The sequence below is a fragment of the Triticum aestivum genome, chromosome 6D, assembly GCF_018294505.1.
Source record: "Triticum aestivum cultivar Chinese Spring chromosome 6D, IWGSC CS RefSeq v2.1, whole genome shotgun sequence".
Classification (NCBI taxonomy): Eukaryota; Viridiplantae; Streptophyta; class Magnoliopsida; order Poales; family Poaceae; genus Triticum; species Triticum aestivum.
This window is the reverse complement of record NC_057811.1, coordinates 107,103,025-107,121,624: the sequence shown is the minus strand read 5'-3', so window position 1 is coordinate 107,121,624 and position 18,600 is coordinate 107,103,025. Positions and strand designations below refer to the sequence as shown.

The 18,600-nt window shown below is 46.9% G+C and overlaps 1 protein-coding gene and 1 pseudogene across 1 annotated transcript; one reads left to right on the top strand and one right to left on the bottom strand.

Annotated features, from left to right (window-relative positions):
* Positions 1-246: 246 nt before the first annotated feature.
* Positions 247-2,157, top strand: LOC123143897 (indole-2-monooxygenase-like). The gene is made up of 2 exons (XM_044562891.1): positions 247-1,226; positions 1,445-2,157. The coding sequence occupies exons 1-2, from the start codon at positions 258-260 to the stop codon at positions 2,057-2,059; spliced, it is 1,584 nt and encodes a 527-aa protein (XP_044418826.1). The 5' UTR covers positions 247-257; the 3' UTR covers positions 2,060-2,157.
* Positions 2,158-15,789: 13,632 nt separating this feature from the next.
* LOC123141318 (receptor-like protein 3) lies at positions 15,790-17,925 on the bottom strand (annotated as a pseudogene).
* Between the last annotated feature and the right edge of the window lie 675 nt (positions 17,926-18,600).

The window sequence follows — 18,600 nt, the reverse complement described above, 5'->3', positions numbered from 1 at the left end:
GGACGGCGGAGGAGGAGTGCGCGAGGGCCTCTTCTCTTCTCAAGCTCCAATAGCATGTAGAAGAGAAACCCTTATAAGGAGGTCCAACTCCTCTTCCACTTCCGGGATGGGACTAAACTTCCCACTACACCTAGTGCCATATAACCCACGTGGCCCTTAGAGATTTTTTTAGAAATTGCTACGTGGGCCTAGAGCCCATCTCAAATTTCAGCACCAGCTACAAATACGACACCAAGGTAGGGTGCTACTAGCAGGCCATGGCGGCTCAAACAGTGCTACCACTGCTCTTATCTCCCCAAGCACTATTGCTCTATCTCTTGCTCATCCCTGTGCTCCTCCTCCTCCGGGCAACAAACAGGCGATCGGCCGGCGAGCGAGCCGCAGCGGACAACCATGGGGGCCGTCCCCTCCCTTCGCCTCCGAACAAGCTCCCTCTCATCGGCCACCTGCACCTGGTCGGCCCCGACCCGCACGTCTCCCTCGCCGCCCTCGCCGCCAAGCACGGCGACGGCGGCCTCCTGCTCCTCCGCCTGGGCCAGACGCGCGCCCTCGTCGTCTCCTCCCCGCGCGCCGCCGAGGCGGTCCTGCGCACGCACGACCACGTCTTCGCCTCGCGGCCGCCGAACGCGCTCGCCGACGCCCTCCTGGACGGCGGCGCCGACGTCGCCTTCGCCCCCTACGGCGAGTTCTGGCGGCAGGCCAGGAGGCTGGTCACCACGCACCTGCTCAGCGCCAGGAAGGTGCACTCGCTCCGCCGCGGCCGCGAGGAGGAGGCGCGCCTGGTGATGGCCAAGATCCAGGGGGCGGCCGCCGCCGGCGCCCCCGTGGACATGACGAGGCTGCTCGGCAGCTTCACCAACGACGTAGCGTGCCGTGCCGTGTCCGGGAAGTTCTTCCGGGAGGAAGGCCGGAACGAGCTGTTCAGGGAGGCGATCGACGGGAACGTGGCCGCGTTTGGCGGGTTCAACCTGCTGGACTACTTCCCGGGCCTGGCCAAGGTGGGCGTGCTCGCGCGACTGGTGTTTGCCAGGACCAGTCGGTTAAAGAGGAAATGGGACGAGCTGCTCGATAAGATCATCGACGACCATGTCAGCAAAAAGGCATCGCCACAGCAACACCATGGGCACGATCAGCAAGAAGATCAAGAGGCAGACTTCGTCGATGTGCTCCTCAGTCTTCAGGAGGAGTACAGTCTCACCAGACAGCATACCAAGGCCATATTGATGGTAAATCTCGTCTCATACATACGTAGCTACTCCTCCGTTCACTATTACAAAATGTTCTGACCTTTCTTCGAATCGGATGTCACTTATTTTATCATGTAGTTCATATTAAAATATCCAAAATATTTTACAATAATGAAAAGTAGGAAGTAGCTTATTATGGTAATTAAATATGGTCATATTTTTAAGTGTCTGACACTTCAGATTGAACCCATACACAGGATATGTTTGTGGCAGGCACAGATACATCATACATAGTTCTCGAGTGTGCCATGGCTGAGCTCATGCGAAAGCCGAACCCCATGGCCAAACTTCAAGCTGAGGTGAGGGAAAATACACCCAAGGGCCAACAAATAGTGACCGAGGACGACTTGGGCAACATGGCCTACCTAAAGGCCGTCGTGAAGGAGACGCTCCGGCTACACCCACCAGCGCCGCTCCTCCTCCCGCACCTCTCCATGGCCGAATGCGACATCGGCGGTTATAAAGTCCCCGCAGAAACCCGTGTGATCGTAAACGCTTGGGCTCTTGGTAGAGACCCTGGATCGTGGGAGGCTGTCGACGAGTTCATGCCGGAGAGGTTTGTGGACGTCGTGTCCCCCGACTTCAAAGGGTGGGATTTTCAGTTTCTGCCGTTTGGAGCTGGGCGAAGGATATGTCCCGGGATAAATTTTGGGATGGCGTCTGTGGAGATCATGCTCGCCAACCTTGTCTATTGTTATGATTGGGAGCTCCCGGACGGCATGCAACAAGAGGACCTGGATATGACTAGTGTGTTTGACATGACGATGCGTCGGAAGGAGAAGTTATTTCTTCTCCCGAGAACAAGATGTTAATCATGCATAATATCTGTCATGAATTATGTGCACTTGTAAAGTTAGATATTACACTAGTATATATGATTTTCCCAGTTTTCAAGAGGGTATGTGGGAAACACTCCAGGTACTCACATTCTGCCACACAAAAGCTACCAACCTTCATCCCATTTCTAGCCCACCGCGATCAAATGGGTTTTATTGATGGTAGAAATATCGTGGATCATGTTATCTTTCTGCCTACCTCATCAAGTCTTGCCATGGTAGGAAGGAGCAACCCATGGTCATTCACTAGTGTAGAACCGGGCTTTAGCGCCGGTTCGTAAGGGCCTTTAGTGCCGGTTCTGCAACCGGCAGTAAAGAGTGGAGACTAAAGACACCCCCCCTTTACTACCGGTTCGGCACGAACCGGCGCTAAAGTGCCACCACGTGGCACGAGCCAGGCCCGGGTGCTGGTAGACCATTAGTACCGGTTGGTAGCACCAACCGGTACTAAATGTTTGGGGGGGGTTTGGTTTTAATTTTTATTTTTCCATTAATTTTGTGTTTTCCATTTAATTCTTTTTTGTTTGCTGGTATTTTACGATACTACATATTGTACACGTTATGCATATATATAAATAGATTTTCTCGTAGAACCGATCATATATATATATATATATATATATATATATATATATATATATATATATATATATATATATAATCGAATGTCTCACAACCACCATTAATTATTCACACATACACATGTATATATATACAATTTCTCCTACATGTTGCCTTGGTGCCTTCGGAGCACGATGACAAGTGGTTCATGGGGCGGTAGCGGGTAATAGTATTCTCCTTTGGGATCTATGACCTGGTCGAGCAAAAATCCCGCTATTTCCTCTTGAAGTGCTCGTATGCGCTCTGTTGGTAGGAGTTGGTCCCGCACCTCTTTGAACTGTTAAGAAGGAGATCAATATGCATGTGTATTAGTTGTGTGATTAGATATCGACAATCATGTAAGATTTGTGAATAGTGTTCTGGCAAACGTACCCAGTCCTGTCTATCAGATCTGCTCCTTTTGGACGCCATCATGCGAATGTTCTCGCAAACGTAATATGCACACACTTCAGTCCCCGGCGCCTGCTTCAGGGTCTTTACGAGAATAGAATTTAATCAGATAATAATTAATCAAGCATGTTAATTAATTAATGGTATTGAAACAAGAATTAAAGAGATGGTAGCTAGCTAGCTAGTACTACTTAATTACTTACCTTGGGTCGATACCAACATAGCTTTTGTCGCCATTTTCCTGGAGTCACCTTGATGTACTTTGCCCAAGCCCTGCCCGCGGGCAAAGAAAATTAATAAAGGGGTTATTAAAAATAGTTCATATCAAGAAATAACGAACTAAATAGGACGAGATATAGTTAATAATGATTGAAATAACCTGTCGACTATCCCCTTCACGATGTTGTAGTCACTATCTTTTTTAAGTAGTGAGTCCAGTACTTCAACTTTTCCTTCGTCAACTTTAATGTCTAACAAGATCCAGTGGAACCTGCATGCGCATACGTTTGCATGTATAAATTAAGCGGGCATGTGCATAACACTAATCAACTATAACCCTAAACCCTATACACTTATTAACATCTAGCTAGTAAGCAAAAACAGAATTTGTAGTACAAGACAGGGTGACTCACTCGAAGTTGTAAGGAAGTAGTATATCTTCATTGCTATTGAGGCGCTTCAAGAACTCTACCATGTTTTTTCTACATCTTGTCTACACCATTCCAATTTCCATGTGTATTCATTAACGGTATTTGGGTCAATGTACCCAGTGCCATAGCGTCCAACTTTTTTCATTTCATACATCTTCATCCCGCATAATACCACAGAAAAGAATATATAGTGAGGATATATAATTACAGGTAATTAATGATCAATCAATGAGCACTAGAGCTAGCTTGAGACTTAAATTACAGAAAGAAATCACTTACAGACAATAGCAACTGACGATAGATTTGTCGAGTGCATCTTGATTGAATAACTGAAATAGTTCTGAATACTCAACGGACAGAGCTTTCTTATTGAAGTAATGATCTTCCTCGACTTGCACCATGAGGGACTCTCGATTGGAAATCTTGAATTTTCATGTACCAACCATGCAATTCATACATTCTCGTTGGGAGGTTCTTGACCTCCTCGGGCTCAACCAAAGGTTGGCCCCGGACATATTTCCGTTTTATTTCCTCCTCTCTAAGCGGAGACATGGGCTCGATATCGAGGAGTTGTCCAACAGTGATCTTGAGCATTTCAGCCTGCATTATATGCTCCTCGGTTATTACCACATCGCCCAGCTCGGGAACGTAAATGGTTTGCCCACAATAATATTGGGCGCGCGTACTCTCATGTGTTGTTGGCACAACAAGCGGGGGGATCGATTGCGCCGCCTGTTCTCCCAGCTGGGGAATGGTTTTCCCACATTTTTTGACAGCTGCTTGTTGGCTCAAGCTCGATCTCGCTTCTTTCTGTAGTCGTGCTCGATGTGCCTTCCTGATTTGGCGCTCATAGTCTGAGTCAACAGGCTTGGGAGCTGGTGGTGTAGCCATACGAATGAAGTGGTCAATCTTTTCCTCAGGCACTTTCTCCCTCGGCGGCGGTGCCGGTTTCGGTCCAAAATGGGCGTCCACTTCGGCCCGCACTATTGCATCGTTTTGCTCCTCGGTCATGTCGTAAGGCCTCTGAGGAAGAGGAGCGAGGCTGCTTGGACCATATTTATATCGCTTGTCTCCGCCTGTACTTCCTGTACTACCTCGACTCGTACCGCTACGCACCATAGCTGCGGCGTGTCTCTTCTGCGATTGCTTAGGCGGAGGAGACGGCTGACGTGGCTTAGTTGGAGCAGGAGGAGTGGCCTGATGCTGTGCCGGACTTGAAGCAGGAGGTGTGGCCTGACACGGTGTCGGACTTGAAGCAGGAGGTGTGGCCTGACGCTGTGCCAGACTTGAAGCAGGAGGTGTGGCCTGACACGGTGTCGGACTTGAAACAGGAGGAGTGGCCTGACGCTGTGCCGGACTTGAAGTAGGAGTCTGCTCACGCGTTCGTGGACTTCGAGGAGGAGTCGGCAGACGCGGTGTCGGTGGACTTCGAAAGATGATGCAATCCTTTCTCCATAGGATGATACGATGTATGGCCTCTCCCAGTGTGTCCTCGTCGTCACCTCTAGGAATGTCAAGCTGTAGCCCCGAATATGGGTCCACCACCTCATCAACCAAGACACGAGCATAGCCCGCTGGAATCGGGGCGCAATGGAAGGTTGCTTCGGGGGTAATTGTAAAAGCAACGACGTCCGCCACCTTCATGGATATGTTCTTCATTTTGAAGTGTAGCTCACAGTTAGTGTTCTCTATGATGTCCTCCACAAGGTATGTATCCAGCAGTGCGTCGCCCGGGGCGGAATCAACGCTGCTTCTCGGCATGGATGGGACGGTGCTATCCAATGCTAGATGATCATCCGCTTGCTGCTGCCGCCGCTGAGACCCCCTTTCCTGGCTAAGTGAGTCGATCTGCTGCTGCTGCTGCTGCTGGAGTTTGAGTGCCAAGTCCGCGTGCCTTGCTTCTAGGCCTTGAAGGCGTTCCGCGTCCTGCTTCCTTTGCTCCTCCTCCAGCTTCCTCTTCTTCTCCTCCTCCATCTTCTTTCTTGCACGGGTCCTGTAGTCATCGTTCCATTCCGAAAAGCCCTCATACCAGGGAATAACGCCCTTGCCTCGTGTTCTTCCCGGGTGTTCAGGATTTCCCAGGGCACGCGTAAGCTCGTCGTTCTCTCTGTTGGGTGTGAACACCCCCTTTCGAGCATCTTCTATTGCGTCAAGTAACTTTTGTTCTGCTCCTTTTAGACTTGCCTTCTTTGAAAACAGGCCTGTCTTCGGGTCCAACGCCCCCCCATGCGCATAGAACCAACTTCTGCACCTGGGGGGCCAGCTCCTAGTAACCGGAGTGACCCCTGCATCCTCCATCTCTTGCTCAGACTTATCCCACTTAGGCATTGCCACCGCGTAGCCACCTGGACCCAGCCTATGGAACTGCGTCTTTTTTTGCGGCATTGGCCTTGTTTTTTCTCGACCGTTCCTTAGATAATTTTGATTCCTTGAATTTCACGAAAGCGGGCCAGTGTTCTCTTTGCTTCTCCAGTGTTCCCTTGAATTCTGGAGTCTTCCTTTCTGCAGCGAGGTAGTTGGCCCATACAGTTTTCTTGTGGGTGTTGAATGCAATTGCCATCTTCTTAAGAGCAGCGTCCTTGACTTTCTGCACATCTGCATCAGTGAAATAATCTGGTAGGGTGAAATGTTCCATCAGAGATTCCCAAAGCTTTTGTTTTGCTCTGTCGTCGACCCAAGTAACATCTGGGCGTTTAGTTTTTGGCTCTTTCCATTCTTGAATGGAGATCGGGAGTTGGTCCTTCACAAGAACTCCGCACTGACGAACGAACTTGTTCGCAATGTTCTTAGGCGTGAGGGGTTCGCCACTAGCTTTGATGGAATCGATGTTATACTTTACACCCTCCTCCAACTTTTTTCCTGGGCCGCGCTTTGTCCTGCTGTCTGTAGAAGCAGATTTGCTCGATCCGGAGGGCTGAAAGAAGAAAGATCGATTCGTTAATATATCTTCAAATAAAAAAAACATGTGATGATCACTAGATGCCTGCTTATATAAATATACCTCGTCGGTAGTCTTTGTCATCATAATCATTGTCTGCATCATCATAATCATAATCATAGTTCATGACTTCATCAGCTCGGTCGTCGAGATCGAATATCTTATCATCACCCTCCCCGGTATTGTTCAGATATTGGGAGCCGTCATTTGCTTCATTCAGATCATCTGGCCTGTTAGGGCTGCGTATGATCTCGAACAGGGCCTCTTCTCCCTCTCTGCCGGTATTGTCCGCCATAGCTTTTATTTAACTAATACAGAAGAAATATAAAACAATTTAGTATTCAAATTACAATGCATGGATGCAATCAATAAGGAAAAACAATCATATAGTACATAATATGCATCGTCTCGAATAATATATAATCTCGAATACATTGTCTCGAATAATATATAATCTCGAATACATCACTGGCTAGGTAGCTAATAAAGATCGAATACTATAGAAGAATCTAGGCCACTAGCGGTTCCTGGGGCGCGGGCGGTGGACACCCAAAGATAAGGAACCATCACAGGATCATATCTCCGGTCATCTGCCCAAAGAACCTGCCAGGTATTGGAGAACCTGACGTCCATAGCAGCCATGTAGCGATGGACGTGCTCGTCCTCCTCCCTGACACGACGACGCACCACCTCCGGCGGGGCCGGCTCCCTCTACACCGAATGTGGCCCACGCGAACGCCACCAAAGGAGATCAGGGTCGACGATGGGACCCGAGGCCGGGTTCCTCACCAAGCGGCGCGTCCCTCCAGGTAGCACCTCCCAGTGCCAGCCCGGCGGAGCCCAATCCCGGACATGGGTCAGCCGGACGTCGTCGCGAACGGGTCGACGGCGAGGATGCGGGCCGGGCATCGTCGAGAACAAATACTATATGCCCGCAAAAAGTAACATTTTTTAAATGATTGGATTGTGATAACTAAAATTCTATATGCAAATTCTAACAATTTGACATTAATCTAATTCATTTAACTAAAACTAATTCTAAAATTTCTAACATTTCTATATATATAACTAACATTTCTAATATTTGTATAACTAAAAAACAGAAAAATTGCTAACATTTCTATAAATATTTCTATAACTAAAAAACAGAAAAAATTTATAACATTTCTATATAACTAACATTTCTATAACATTTCTAATATTTCTATAACTAAAAAACATAAAAATTTCTAACATTTCTATCGATATTTCTATAACTAAAAAACAGAAAAAAAAAATCTATAACTAAAATTTATAACTAAAAAACTAATGTGTGTGTGTGTGGACATGGCAGCCGGGGCAGGAACTCACCGGCGAGGCGCGGCGACGGGGGGCCGCGACGGGGACGGAGACGGGCGGTGACGACGGGGATGGGGACGGGGCGGCGATGACGGGGACGGGGACGGGCCGGGCGGGGATGACGGGGCGGGGCGCGGCGACGGGGGCGGGGCGCGGCGACGGGGACGGCGACGGACGGCGACGGATGGCGACGGGGACGGCGACGGGGGCGGCGACGAGGGGCGGCGGCGACGGGGCAGAGGAGAAAGAAGCAGAGGGAGAGATGAGAAACTGAATTTTTTGAAGTGCTTTCTTATATAGAACACCCTTTAGTACCGGTTAGAGCCACCAACCGGTACTAAAGGTCTGTTTTGGCCAGGCCAAGCGGCGGGAAGCGCACACCCTTTAGTACCGGGTGGTGGCTCCAACTGGTACTAAAGACCCCCCCCTTTTAGTACCGGTATGAGCCACCACCCGGTACTAAAGGGGGTGCGTTGGCGCAGGTGCGGTGCGTCATGTTTAGTCCCACCTCGCTAGCCGAGGGGCGTCCGCACTGGTTTATAAGCCCCATTGCGGTAGCTCTCTCGAGATCCTCTCCAAAGCAGGCCTACTGGGCCTAAATGTTCAGTGCTGCCCTGTGGGCTTACTAGGCCTTTGCGGGCCTGCATCCTGGCCCAACAACAGGTTGGGTTTCTAGTCGTATGCATGCCGCTGTGGCGAAGTAGGCGGGCTTTTTTATTTTCTTATTTTTTTTGCTTTATTTATTTTTGAGTTGTTTTTTGCAGTATTTAGAGTTTCTTTGTGAATATTTTTGCTTTAGGTACAAAAAATTACAAACTTTCTATTAGTGCCGGTAGTTTACAAATTTGAATAGTTTACATTTTGAATTATTTGAAATTTGTGTGAATCACTAGTTTGTGAATAACTTAACTTTGAAAATAGATTTTTCAGTGATTCTTTTTTATGTTTAATATTAGTGTGTTTAATCATTATATTCAATTTGCTAATGCTTAGGTTATTTAAAAAATGAAATGCCTTTGTAACAGATGAGTTTTCGTCCGTAACCCTAATACTTCGAAAGAGATTGTCCATTTTGTACACGATGTGCATCCAGTTTTTGTGGTAACCCTCTCTACTTTTTTGCACATGCTATGTGGGTGAAATTATGATACCATGCCAACTTTCAACCTTTTCTGAGTTCATTTGAAATGCTTTTCAATTTCAGGGTCATTTAGCTGGAAAAAATCAGTAAATGCATGAAAGAATTTGTTTGCACATAAAATTTCTTCGCGTTTCAAATGCCAAAACACATAACTACCCTAACTATTATAGAGATTCCCTCCTGGGTGTGAAACACAGAAGAAACTGATGATAGTGAAGCCGATCACATCCCAGATCTTTGGGTGTGAAACTTTTTCTTCGCGTGTGTCCCTTTGCGCCGTAGCCATGGAAAATCTTCATCATTTAACTGGATGCTCGGGTCAATATTCACTGTGAATGGAGCAATTTCATCAAACTTTTCATAATCTTCTGACATGTCTGTCTTGTCATCCACTCCCACGATGTTTCTCTTCCCAGAAAGAACTATGTGGCGCTTTGGCTCATCGTATGATGCATTCGCTTCCTTATCTTTTCTTTTTCTCGGCTTGGTAGACATATCCTTCACATAGAAAACCTGTGCCACATCATTACCTAGGACGAATGGTTCGTCTGCATACGCAAGATTGTTGAGATCCACTGTTGTCATTCCATACTGCGGGTCTTCCGTTACCCCGCCTCGTGTCATATTCACCCATTTGCACCGAAACAAAGGGACCTTCAAACCACGTCCATAGTCAAGTTCCCATATCTCCTCTATGTAACCATAATATGTTTCCTTTCCCGTCTTGGTTGTTGCATCAAATCGGACACCACTGTTTTGGTTGGTGCTCTTCTTATCTTGGGCGATCGTGTAAAATGTATTACCATTTATCTCGTACCCTTTGGAAGTCATTATATTCGAAGATGGTAACTGGGACAGCGAGTACATGTCATCTTCAATAGAGGCGTCATGCATGGTACGTGTCTGCAACCAGCCAGCGAAACTCCTAGTTTGTTCACGTGTAATCCAGTCATCAGACCGCTCCGGGTGTTTGGAGCGTAGAAAATTCTTGTGTTCGTCCATATACGGAGCCACCAAGGCGGAATCCTGTAGAACTGTGTAGTGTGCTTCAGTGAGAGAATGTCCGTCCATACATATTTTTTGATTCCCTCCTAGCGTGCCTTTTCCATCCAGTCCGCACTTATGCCGCGATTCAGGAACACCAATCGGCTTAAGGTCAGGAATAAAGTCAATACAAAACTCAATGACCTCCTCATTTTCATGGCCCTTGGAGATGCTTCCTTCTGGCCTAGCACGGTTATGAACATATTTCTTTAAGACTCCCATGAACCTCTCAAAGGGGAACATGTGTAGAAATACAGGACCCAAACCGTTAATCTCGTCGCATAGGTGAATTAGGACGTGCGTCATGATGTTGAAGAAGGATGGTGGGAATACCAACTCGAAACTGAGAAGACATTGCACCAAATCATTCTCTAACCTTGGTATGATTTCTGGATCGATTACCTTCTGAGAGATTGCATTGAGGAATGCACATAGCTTCACAATGGCTAATCGAACGTTATCCGGTAGAAGCCCCCTCAATGCAACCAGAAGCAGTTGCGTCATAATCACGTGGCAGTCATGAGACTTTAGGTTCTGGAACTTTTTCTCTGCCATGTTTATTATTCCCTTTATATTCGACGAGAAGCCAAACAGTACCTTAATACTGAGCAGGCATTCAAAGAAGATTTCCTTCTCTTCTTTGGTAAGAGCGTAGCTGGCATGACCCTGATGTATGCCGTCTTTTCCATGCATACGTTGCTGGTCCTCCCGTGCCTCAGGTGTATCTTTTGTCTTCCCATACACGCCCAAGAAGCCAAGCAGGGTCACGCAAAGATTCTTCGTCACGTGCATCATGTCGATTGCAGAGCGGACCTCTAGGTCTTTCCAATAGGGCAGGTCCCAAAATATAGATTTCTTCTTCCACATGGGTGCGCGTCCGTCAGCGTCATTCGGAACAGGTTGTCCGCCAGGACCCTTTCCAAAGACTACCTTCAAATCCTTGACCATATCATGTACATCAGCACCAGTACGGTGGCGAGGCTTTGTCCGGTGATCCTCCTCACCTTTGAAATGCTTGCCTTTCTTTCTTACGGGATGCCTGCTCGGAAGAAATCGACGATGTCCCAGGTACACATTCTTCTTACAATTGTCCAAATATATACTGTCGGTATCATCCAAACAGTGCGTGCATGCGCGGTATCCCTTGTTTGTCTGTCCTGAAAGGTTACTGAGAGCAGGCCAATCATTGATGGTCACGAACAGCATGGCCTTTAGGTCAAATTCTTCCCCTATGTGCTCATCCTACGCACGTACACCTGTTCCATTCCACAGCTGTAAGAGTTCTTCAACTAATGGCCTTAGGTACACATCAATGTCGTTGCCGGGTTGCTTAGGGCCTTGGATGAGCACTGGCACCATAATGAACTTTCGCTTCATGCACAACCAAGGAGGAAGGTTATACAAACATAGAGTCACAGGCCAGGTGCTATGGTTGCTGCTCTGCTCCCCAAAAGGATTAATGCCATCTGCGCTTAGACCAAACCATACGTTCCTTGCGTCATCTGCAAACTCCTTCCCGTACTTTCTCTCGATTTTTCTCCACTATGACCCGTCAGCGGGTACTCTCAACTTTCCGTCTTTCTTATGGTCTTCTCTGTGCCATCGCATCGCCTTGGCATGCTCTTTGTTTTGGAACAAACGTTTCAACCGTGGTATTATAGGAGCATACCACATCACCTTGGCAGGAATCTTCTTCCTGGGGCGCTCGCCCTCGACATCACCAGGGTCATCGCGCCTGATCTTATAGCGCAATGCACCGCATACCGGGCAAGCGTTCAAATCCTCGTACTCACCGCGGTAGAGGATGTAGTCATTAGGGCATGCATGTATCTTCTGCACCTCTAACCCTAGAGGGCAGACAGCCTTCTTTGCTTCGTACGTACTCTCGGGCAATTCGTTGTCCTTTGGAAGCATATTCTTTATTATTACCAGCAACTTTCCAAATCCCTTGTCAGATACACCATTCTCTGCCTTCCATTGCAGCAATTCCAGTGTGGTGCCCAACTTTTTCTTGTCAGCTTCGCAATTCGGGTACAACAATTTCTTGTGATCCTCTAACATGCGCTGCAACTTCTTCTTCTCCAAATCACTTGCGCAGTTTCTCTTTGCATCAGCAATGGCCGACCTAGATCATCAGCGGGCTCATCTGATGCCTCTTCTTCAACTTCTTCCCGCATTGCCAGCTCAACTTCTTCCCCCATTGTTGTATCATCATATTCAGGGAACCCATGGCCAGGATAGCTGTCGTCGTCCTCTTCTTCTTCATTGTCTTCCATCATAACCCCTCTTTCTCCGTGCTTGGTCCAAACATTATAGTGGGGCATGAAACCGAACTTAAACAGGTGGACGTGAATGGTTCTTGACGTAGAGTAATTGTGATCATTCTTACAGACTAAACATGGACAAGGCATAAAACCATCCGCCCGCTTGTTTGCCTCAGCCGCAAGCAGAAAAGTTTGCACGCCATTAATGAACTCAGGAGAGCATCGGTCATCGTACATCCATTGTCGGCTCATCTTCATTACACAACACCGAAAAGACCAAATTAATACAAGTTCATACATAAAGTTCATACAAGACTTAAATGCAACAAACAAATAACGCTCTAACTAAAGCATTTAAATGTAACAACAAATGCTATCAAGATCGCAACTAAGGTAACAATTGATCCAATAGCATAATGATATCAAGCCTCACTATCAATGGCATATTTTCTAATCTTTCTAATCTTCAAGCACATTTTCTCCATCTTGATCTTGTGATCATCGACGACATCGGCAACATGCAACTCCAATTCCATCTCCCCCCCTCAATTCTTTTCAATTTTTCTTTCAAATACTCCTTTTCTCTTTCAACTAAATTTAACCTCTCGATAATAGGGTCGGTTGGAATTTCCGGTTCACAAACCTCCTAGACAAAAATATCTATGTCAACTTGATGGGCATAATTTGTCATAAACACGAAATGCAACAACTAGTTTTAAAAGAGAATATACCACATCCGAATCATAACAAGGACGAGGGCCGACGGGGACAGATATCAAAACCATGGCACTATGTATAAAAAACAACGTACGGGTAAGGTAACTATACGAGTAACTATATATCCAAATCACACAAACATCAATTTGGTAATGTAAAACATTCATGAACAAGAGGCTCACCACAAGGTGGTGCCGGCGACAGAACGGTGCAGGCGATCGACTATGGTTACGATGGAGATTTAGAAGGCACTAAGTAAACCACACCTACATATGCAAACCAAGTGTTATTTTTGACCTCAAATTGCATATAAATCAAATACTAGCACATATATTTCCTCCCAAATTACTAAACTCATAAATTAATCACTATACAAAGCATTGCAAGAGCTAATCTAGCAATGAGAGATGAAAGGACAAAGTTGCTAACCTTTGTGATCATTTGAATGGATGGGGGCCTTCAAATCTTGACAAATTTTAGGCAAAATGTGTGATGAGCTCGAGAGGAAGAGGGGAAGAACAGAGAGGAGAGGGGAAAGGGGAAGAACAGAGCGAGCTCGGGTGGACGAAGGGTTTATGTAGGACGAACCGGTACTAAAGGTGCTGGAGGGGCCCCGGACTGACAACATCCTGCCACCACTCAGTTTAGTACCGGTCCGTGGCACGAACCGGTGCTAAAGGACGGCCACGAACCGGTACTAATGAAAGCGGCCGGCTAGCCGTTGGAACCGGCACTAATGCACACATTAGTGCCGGCTCAAAAGCAAACCGGCACTAATGTGCTTGACATTTGACCCTTTTTCTACTAGTGATTAAGCTTGACTTCCAAAAACATCAGACTCAGTTTCCTGGACCTCACTTATATCCACTCTAAGACTTCGTGGTTTCCAACCATTTTTTGGTAGAAACCATCCTTTCTACCGGCAAAACGATGACCATGCTAAATGGCGGTACTCGGCCCTTGATTGCCTGCAAACACTATATGAGACAAGGCAAGCCCCTTTCACCTTATCTCTTCATTATTGTTGTTAATATTCTTGAACAAGTAATAAAAAAATCATAGTCATAGTTCTCTCTCCTATCCATTTACAACTACCTACCACCAACGACACTAGAATACATGGGACAACGCCCTTATCATACCTAAGTTCTCATCCTAAACGTTGAAACCCTAAAATGCATCTTAGGCGACTTCGCTTGAACCCTGAATTGATCTGACATGCTTGGCATCAGATCTCGCCATCGCAACAGATGATGAGAAACCCTAACCTCAGTGCCCAAGGAGACGACAGGAATCTACATTGGCACTCCGTTGGTTCCATCCAGATGGACAAACTCGAGGAGGATCGGAGCTCAGAAGACCAACTCAAAGAAGAGGCATTGTCATCCGCCTGAACACCGCTTTGCGGGGACTAAAAACCCTAACCTAAACTACTAGTCGGAGTCGAGGCACCGAAATTCTCCTCCAACCGCCTGCCGCCGGAGCGGCAAGCAGAGGGGAGGGGAATCCACGGTCCAGCCGGTGTCCAGAGACCTTCTTTTGTTCATAGGATATGAATATCAAGTGAATAGAAAAACCATAAGTGATGGCATGTATCTCAAATCGTATGAAACAAGAAATGACGTTTGGTTCATGTGGTAAGACTTTTTTTTCATTATGTCTAGGCTAATGTTTTCTTTTTCCTTTGAATGCAAAGAATTGACTCATATCCTCTACAGGAATAAGGAATGTGATTATATTTCTATAAACCAAAGGCCTCAAAGAACATTTTCATATGAAATTACTATCCTTTTGAATTCCTAAAAAATCATGTAAATCAAAGGGGGCCTAAATTAGTAACAGCTGAAGATCTCTTACTCCTAAATGAGATAATTACTGTAAGAAATGCTAAAAGATGGGGTGAAAATGAGAATTTTCTCTAATTTTTAACTTGAAAATAAAGCTCAACTAGGCTGGTTTCGAAGCCCAGTTATAAGCGACGTCTGAGCCCAGTTATAAGCTGGGCTGGTTCCGGACAGATTTGGGCAACCCAGAAAATCTAAGCCCAACCTTCTCAACTGGCAATATTCCCATTGCGCTGCTGCGCCGCCGCTGGTGCCACCTTCTCCCTCGATTCTGGTGCGTGCCCCGCTGAAGCCATCGAACATACTCCTCCCCACTTGCTAGCGGATCTTTGCAGCCTGCTGGCGAACATCTTTGCAGCCCCTCCCAGTCACCCAGCGAGTTTTGCGGCCGGAATCGAACAGCAAGCCGCGGAAGCTGGCGAACCGGCGGCTGGCGGCCAGTGTAGCTCATACGATCCGTCGATCTGCGACTCAGAGCTAACTCTCCCAGTCCTCTATTTTATTTTTGTCCTCGCTTAGAAATTGTGGTGGAGTTAACCACAATTAGTTGTAAAGGCAAAAGCAAAGTTAGAGGTATAATAACCAGTCAGCGAAGAGGCCCATTTGTTACACCGGCAGCCATCTTCGTAGAGCTCTTAACAAGTTTGCTAGCTAGAAAAGCAAACATCATGTACCTGTATTGTGCAGCAAGCTAACAATATGCAGATTACCTTATCCATTGCATACATAATACAAGATCATATTACAGTTGAAGTGGGCTTAGCCAAAATATCTGAATAATACTAACTGATCATATAGCACTCCAACCCCGAAGAACACACCAAATGCAATCACGAAGATGATCTTTTCGCTGCATTGTTTTGCAGAGATGATGGAGACGGGAGCTGCTTCAACTAAACTGCAATGGTTAGTAAGCACAGAGCCGCACAGCTTTGGCTTCCCGTCAAAACTAGAAGCCTGAAACGTGCTCAGCTACCCTTCTGCTGGAATAGATCCTTCTAGGTCGTTGTCAGAAACGTTGAATCATGAAAGGAAGTGAAGATTCTCCAACGGCATAGGGATTGCACCGGTGAGATGGTTATTAGACAAATCTAGCCCCTGGAGGTTCGTGAGCTTGCAGATTGATTGTGGGATCTCTCCATAAAAGTTGTTGAAACTCAAGTTTAGGTAAGTGAGTGCTTTCAGATGACCAATCTCTTGGGGGATCATACCTGTGAATTTATTCTTACCAAGATCCAGCCCTTTGGGCCAAGCACTGCCCATGCGGTACTGAAGTTTAGCATTGGCGCCGTCCACATAAATTGGTAGGTCAAGGAGGCTTGGGTTGAAATATATGGCAGGCTTGTCTGATTTTAGCATTGGCATCTCCATCAAGGTCATTGGAATTTTCCCAGTAAGACTGTTGTTTGATACGTCCAGTCCGAAGAGGTGGTTTAGGGATTTGATCCAGCTTGGTATTGGTCCGGTGAGTTGATTACTAGATAATAATAGTACCTTCAGACTTGTGAACTTCGATAACCAAGTAGGTATCCTTCCAGTCAACGAACAATGATGCATGACTAGAAACTGAAGATTCTGAAAACCGTCAATGGTTTCATCTTGTGGCATGGCCTCATTCATGAAGTTTTTGCCAGTAAGCAAGGTGCTGATGTTCCTGCAGCTCTTAAGGGCATGCAAAGCTTTCATGATATTTGTAAAGGAGTTACTACCAAGTGATAGGAAGGATAGATGCTTCAGATTGCCTATTCTTGGTGAGATCTCACCATGGAAATTGTTGCCCAACAGCTGCAGTGCAGTCAACATGCCGCATGAGTAAATGCTTTCTGGCACTATGCCACCGAGATGATTCATCATGAGATCTATACTTCTTAGATTCTGTAGGGTTGCGAAGTTTACCTTGCTTAGATCTCCACTGAAGTTGTTGATCTTCAGATTGATGGTTTTGAGATTTGTGCAATTGCCAGAGTTGATGGCAGCTCGCCAGACATGTTGTTGTTACCCAAATGAAGCTTCTCCAGCCTCCTGAGCTGACCTATCGATTCTGGGATGTTTCCACTGATCTGGTTCCCTCCAAGGTCAAGAGTACCTAGATTACTGAGTTTGACCATTTGTGCTCCATGAAGTTCTCCTTGCAAACCATTGTTGGGGAAGGAGAGGTACTCCAGCGAAGCAGTGTGCAAGATTTCAACAGGGAGAGTCCCACTTAGGTGGTTGTTACCAGCCTTGTGCACTTTGAGCTTGGAGCAATTACCTAGTGTGTTCGGAATGTCACCACTCAATTGGTTGTGACAGAGGTCAAGCAAAGCCAAAGATGGCGAGCCAAGGCAAAGAGAAGACGGTATGTGCCCAGTGAAGCCGTTATTGCTGGCGTTGAACGCGATTAGATTTTTCATCATCTTCCATGTGGCTGATGGAAGTTCTAAGCTGAACTGGTTGCTTGAGACGTTGAGTACCTGCAGAGGCCGGTCTGTGGTGATCGAAGACAGCAGCTCTTGTAGCGTTCCATTTAGTCGGTTGAAGCTGACGTCAAGGGCGATGATGCTGCTGGAGGACATGAGCTCTAGCGGAAGGCCACTGGAGAGAGAAGTTGTGCGAAAGGTTGACATGCAGCAAGCCTATGAGGTCGGCTAGAGATGGCGAGATGCGCCCTTCAAGTCCTTTAGATGCCAGGGAGATCTCAGTGACGGCCCCATCTCCATTGCAAATGATGCCTTCCCACTCGCAGCAGTCTGTCTCATGGCGCCACGACGCGGCGAGGGTTCCATCTCCCGACGTCCCAGCGAGGAACTGGAGAAGTGCATGCTTCTCCTGCTCGGTGCATGAGGTGGTGGGAGAGACCAAGGAGAGTAGCAGGAACAACTGCAGCACGGCCGGAGGAATGTTGAAGGAATGCATTGGTTGGTGTTTTTTCCTCTCCCTTCTTGTTTTTCTGTTGCTTGAAGAATGCATGTGGGGCTAGTACTATTTATCATCTAGCTATAGCTTTATTATGCTAGGGTGTCCAGAACACCGTTCAGAAAATTCTGCAAGTCATGGATGCAGCCGGCTGCACAAAAGATAGCGACACTAGCATGGAAATCAATAGCCACGACCCAGTTGACTTTGTCAAATCTTTCATGAGAATACTCTTTATTCATTAATGGAATATTACACTACATATAGTAAGTAATTAAGCTGACCCGGTGATCTTCTCTTTTTGCTTCATTGAACTAGTAAAAGGGAGTTACAAAAAAGATTGGGTTTGTTATCTAGTACTCCCTCCGTCCGGAAATACTTGTCCTAGTGTCGGAGTAATGGGCCACGGGTAGGCCAACCCGAGACCCAGAACCTTTCAAGACATCGGGGCTGGCTACGCCCCTCAAGGCACCAAGACGAAGTGCCGCCTTCTGGTGGCCGGCTAGAGGAATAGCCGGCTGCCCGTAGACGGCCGAGTTCCAGAAACCGGCATCAAGACAAGCCGACTCCTAGTGGGCGGCTTCCACAGAAGCCAGCCCCTAGAAGTCGGCCCGAAGCGCCCACGAAGCCTGCGCCCTCATCAAGAAAGACAACACAGGGGGTGGCTGCAGTATA

Bases quoted from the DNA above. Each gene is read 5' to 3' on its own strand.
- LOC123143897 (XM_044562891.1), top strand. From the start codon at position 258: ATGGCGGCTCAAACAGTGCTACCACTGCTCTTATCTCCCCAAGCACTA. The intron at 1,227-1,444 runs GTAAATCTCGTC...ACCCATACACAG, and splicing joins ATACCAAGGCCATATTGATG to GATATGTTTGTGGCAGGCAC.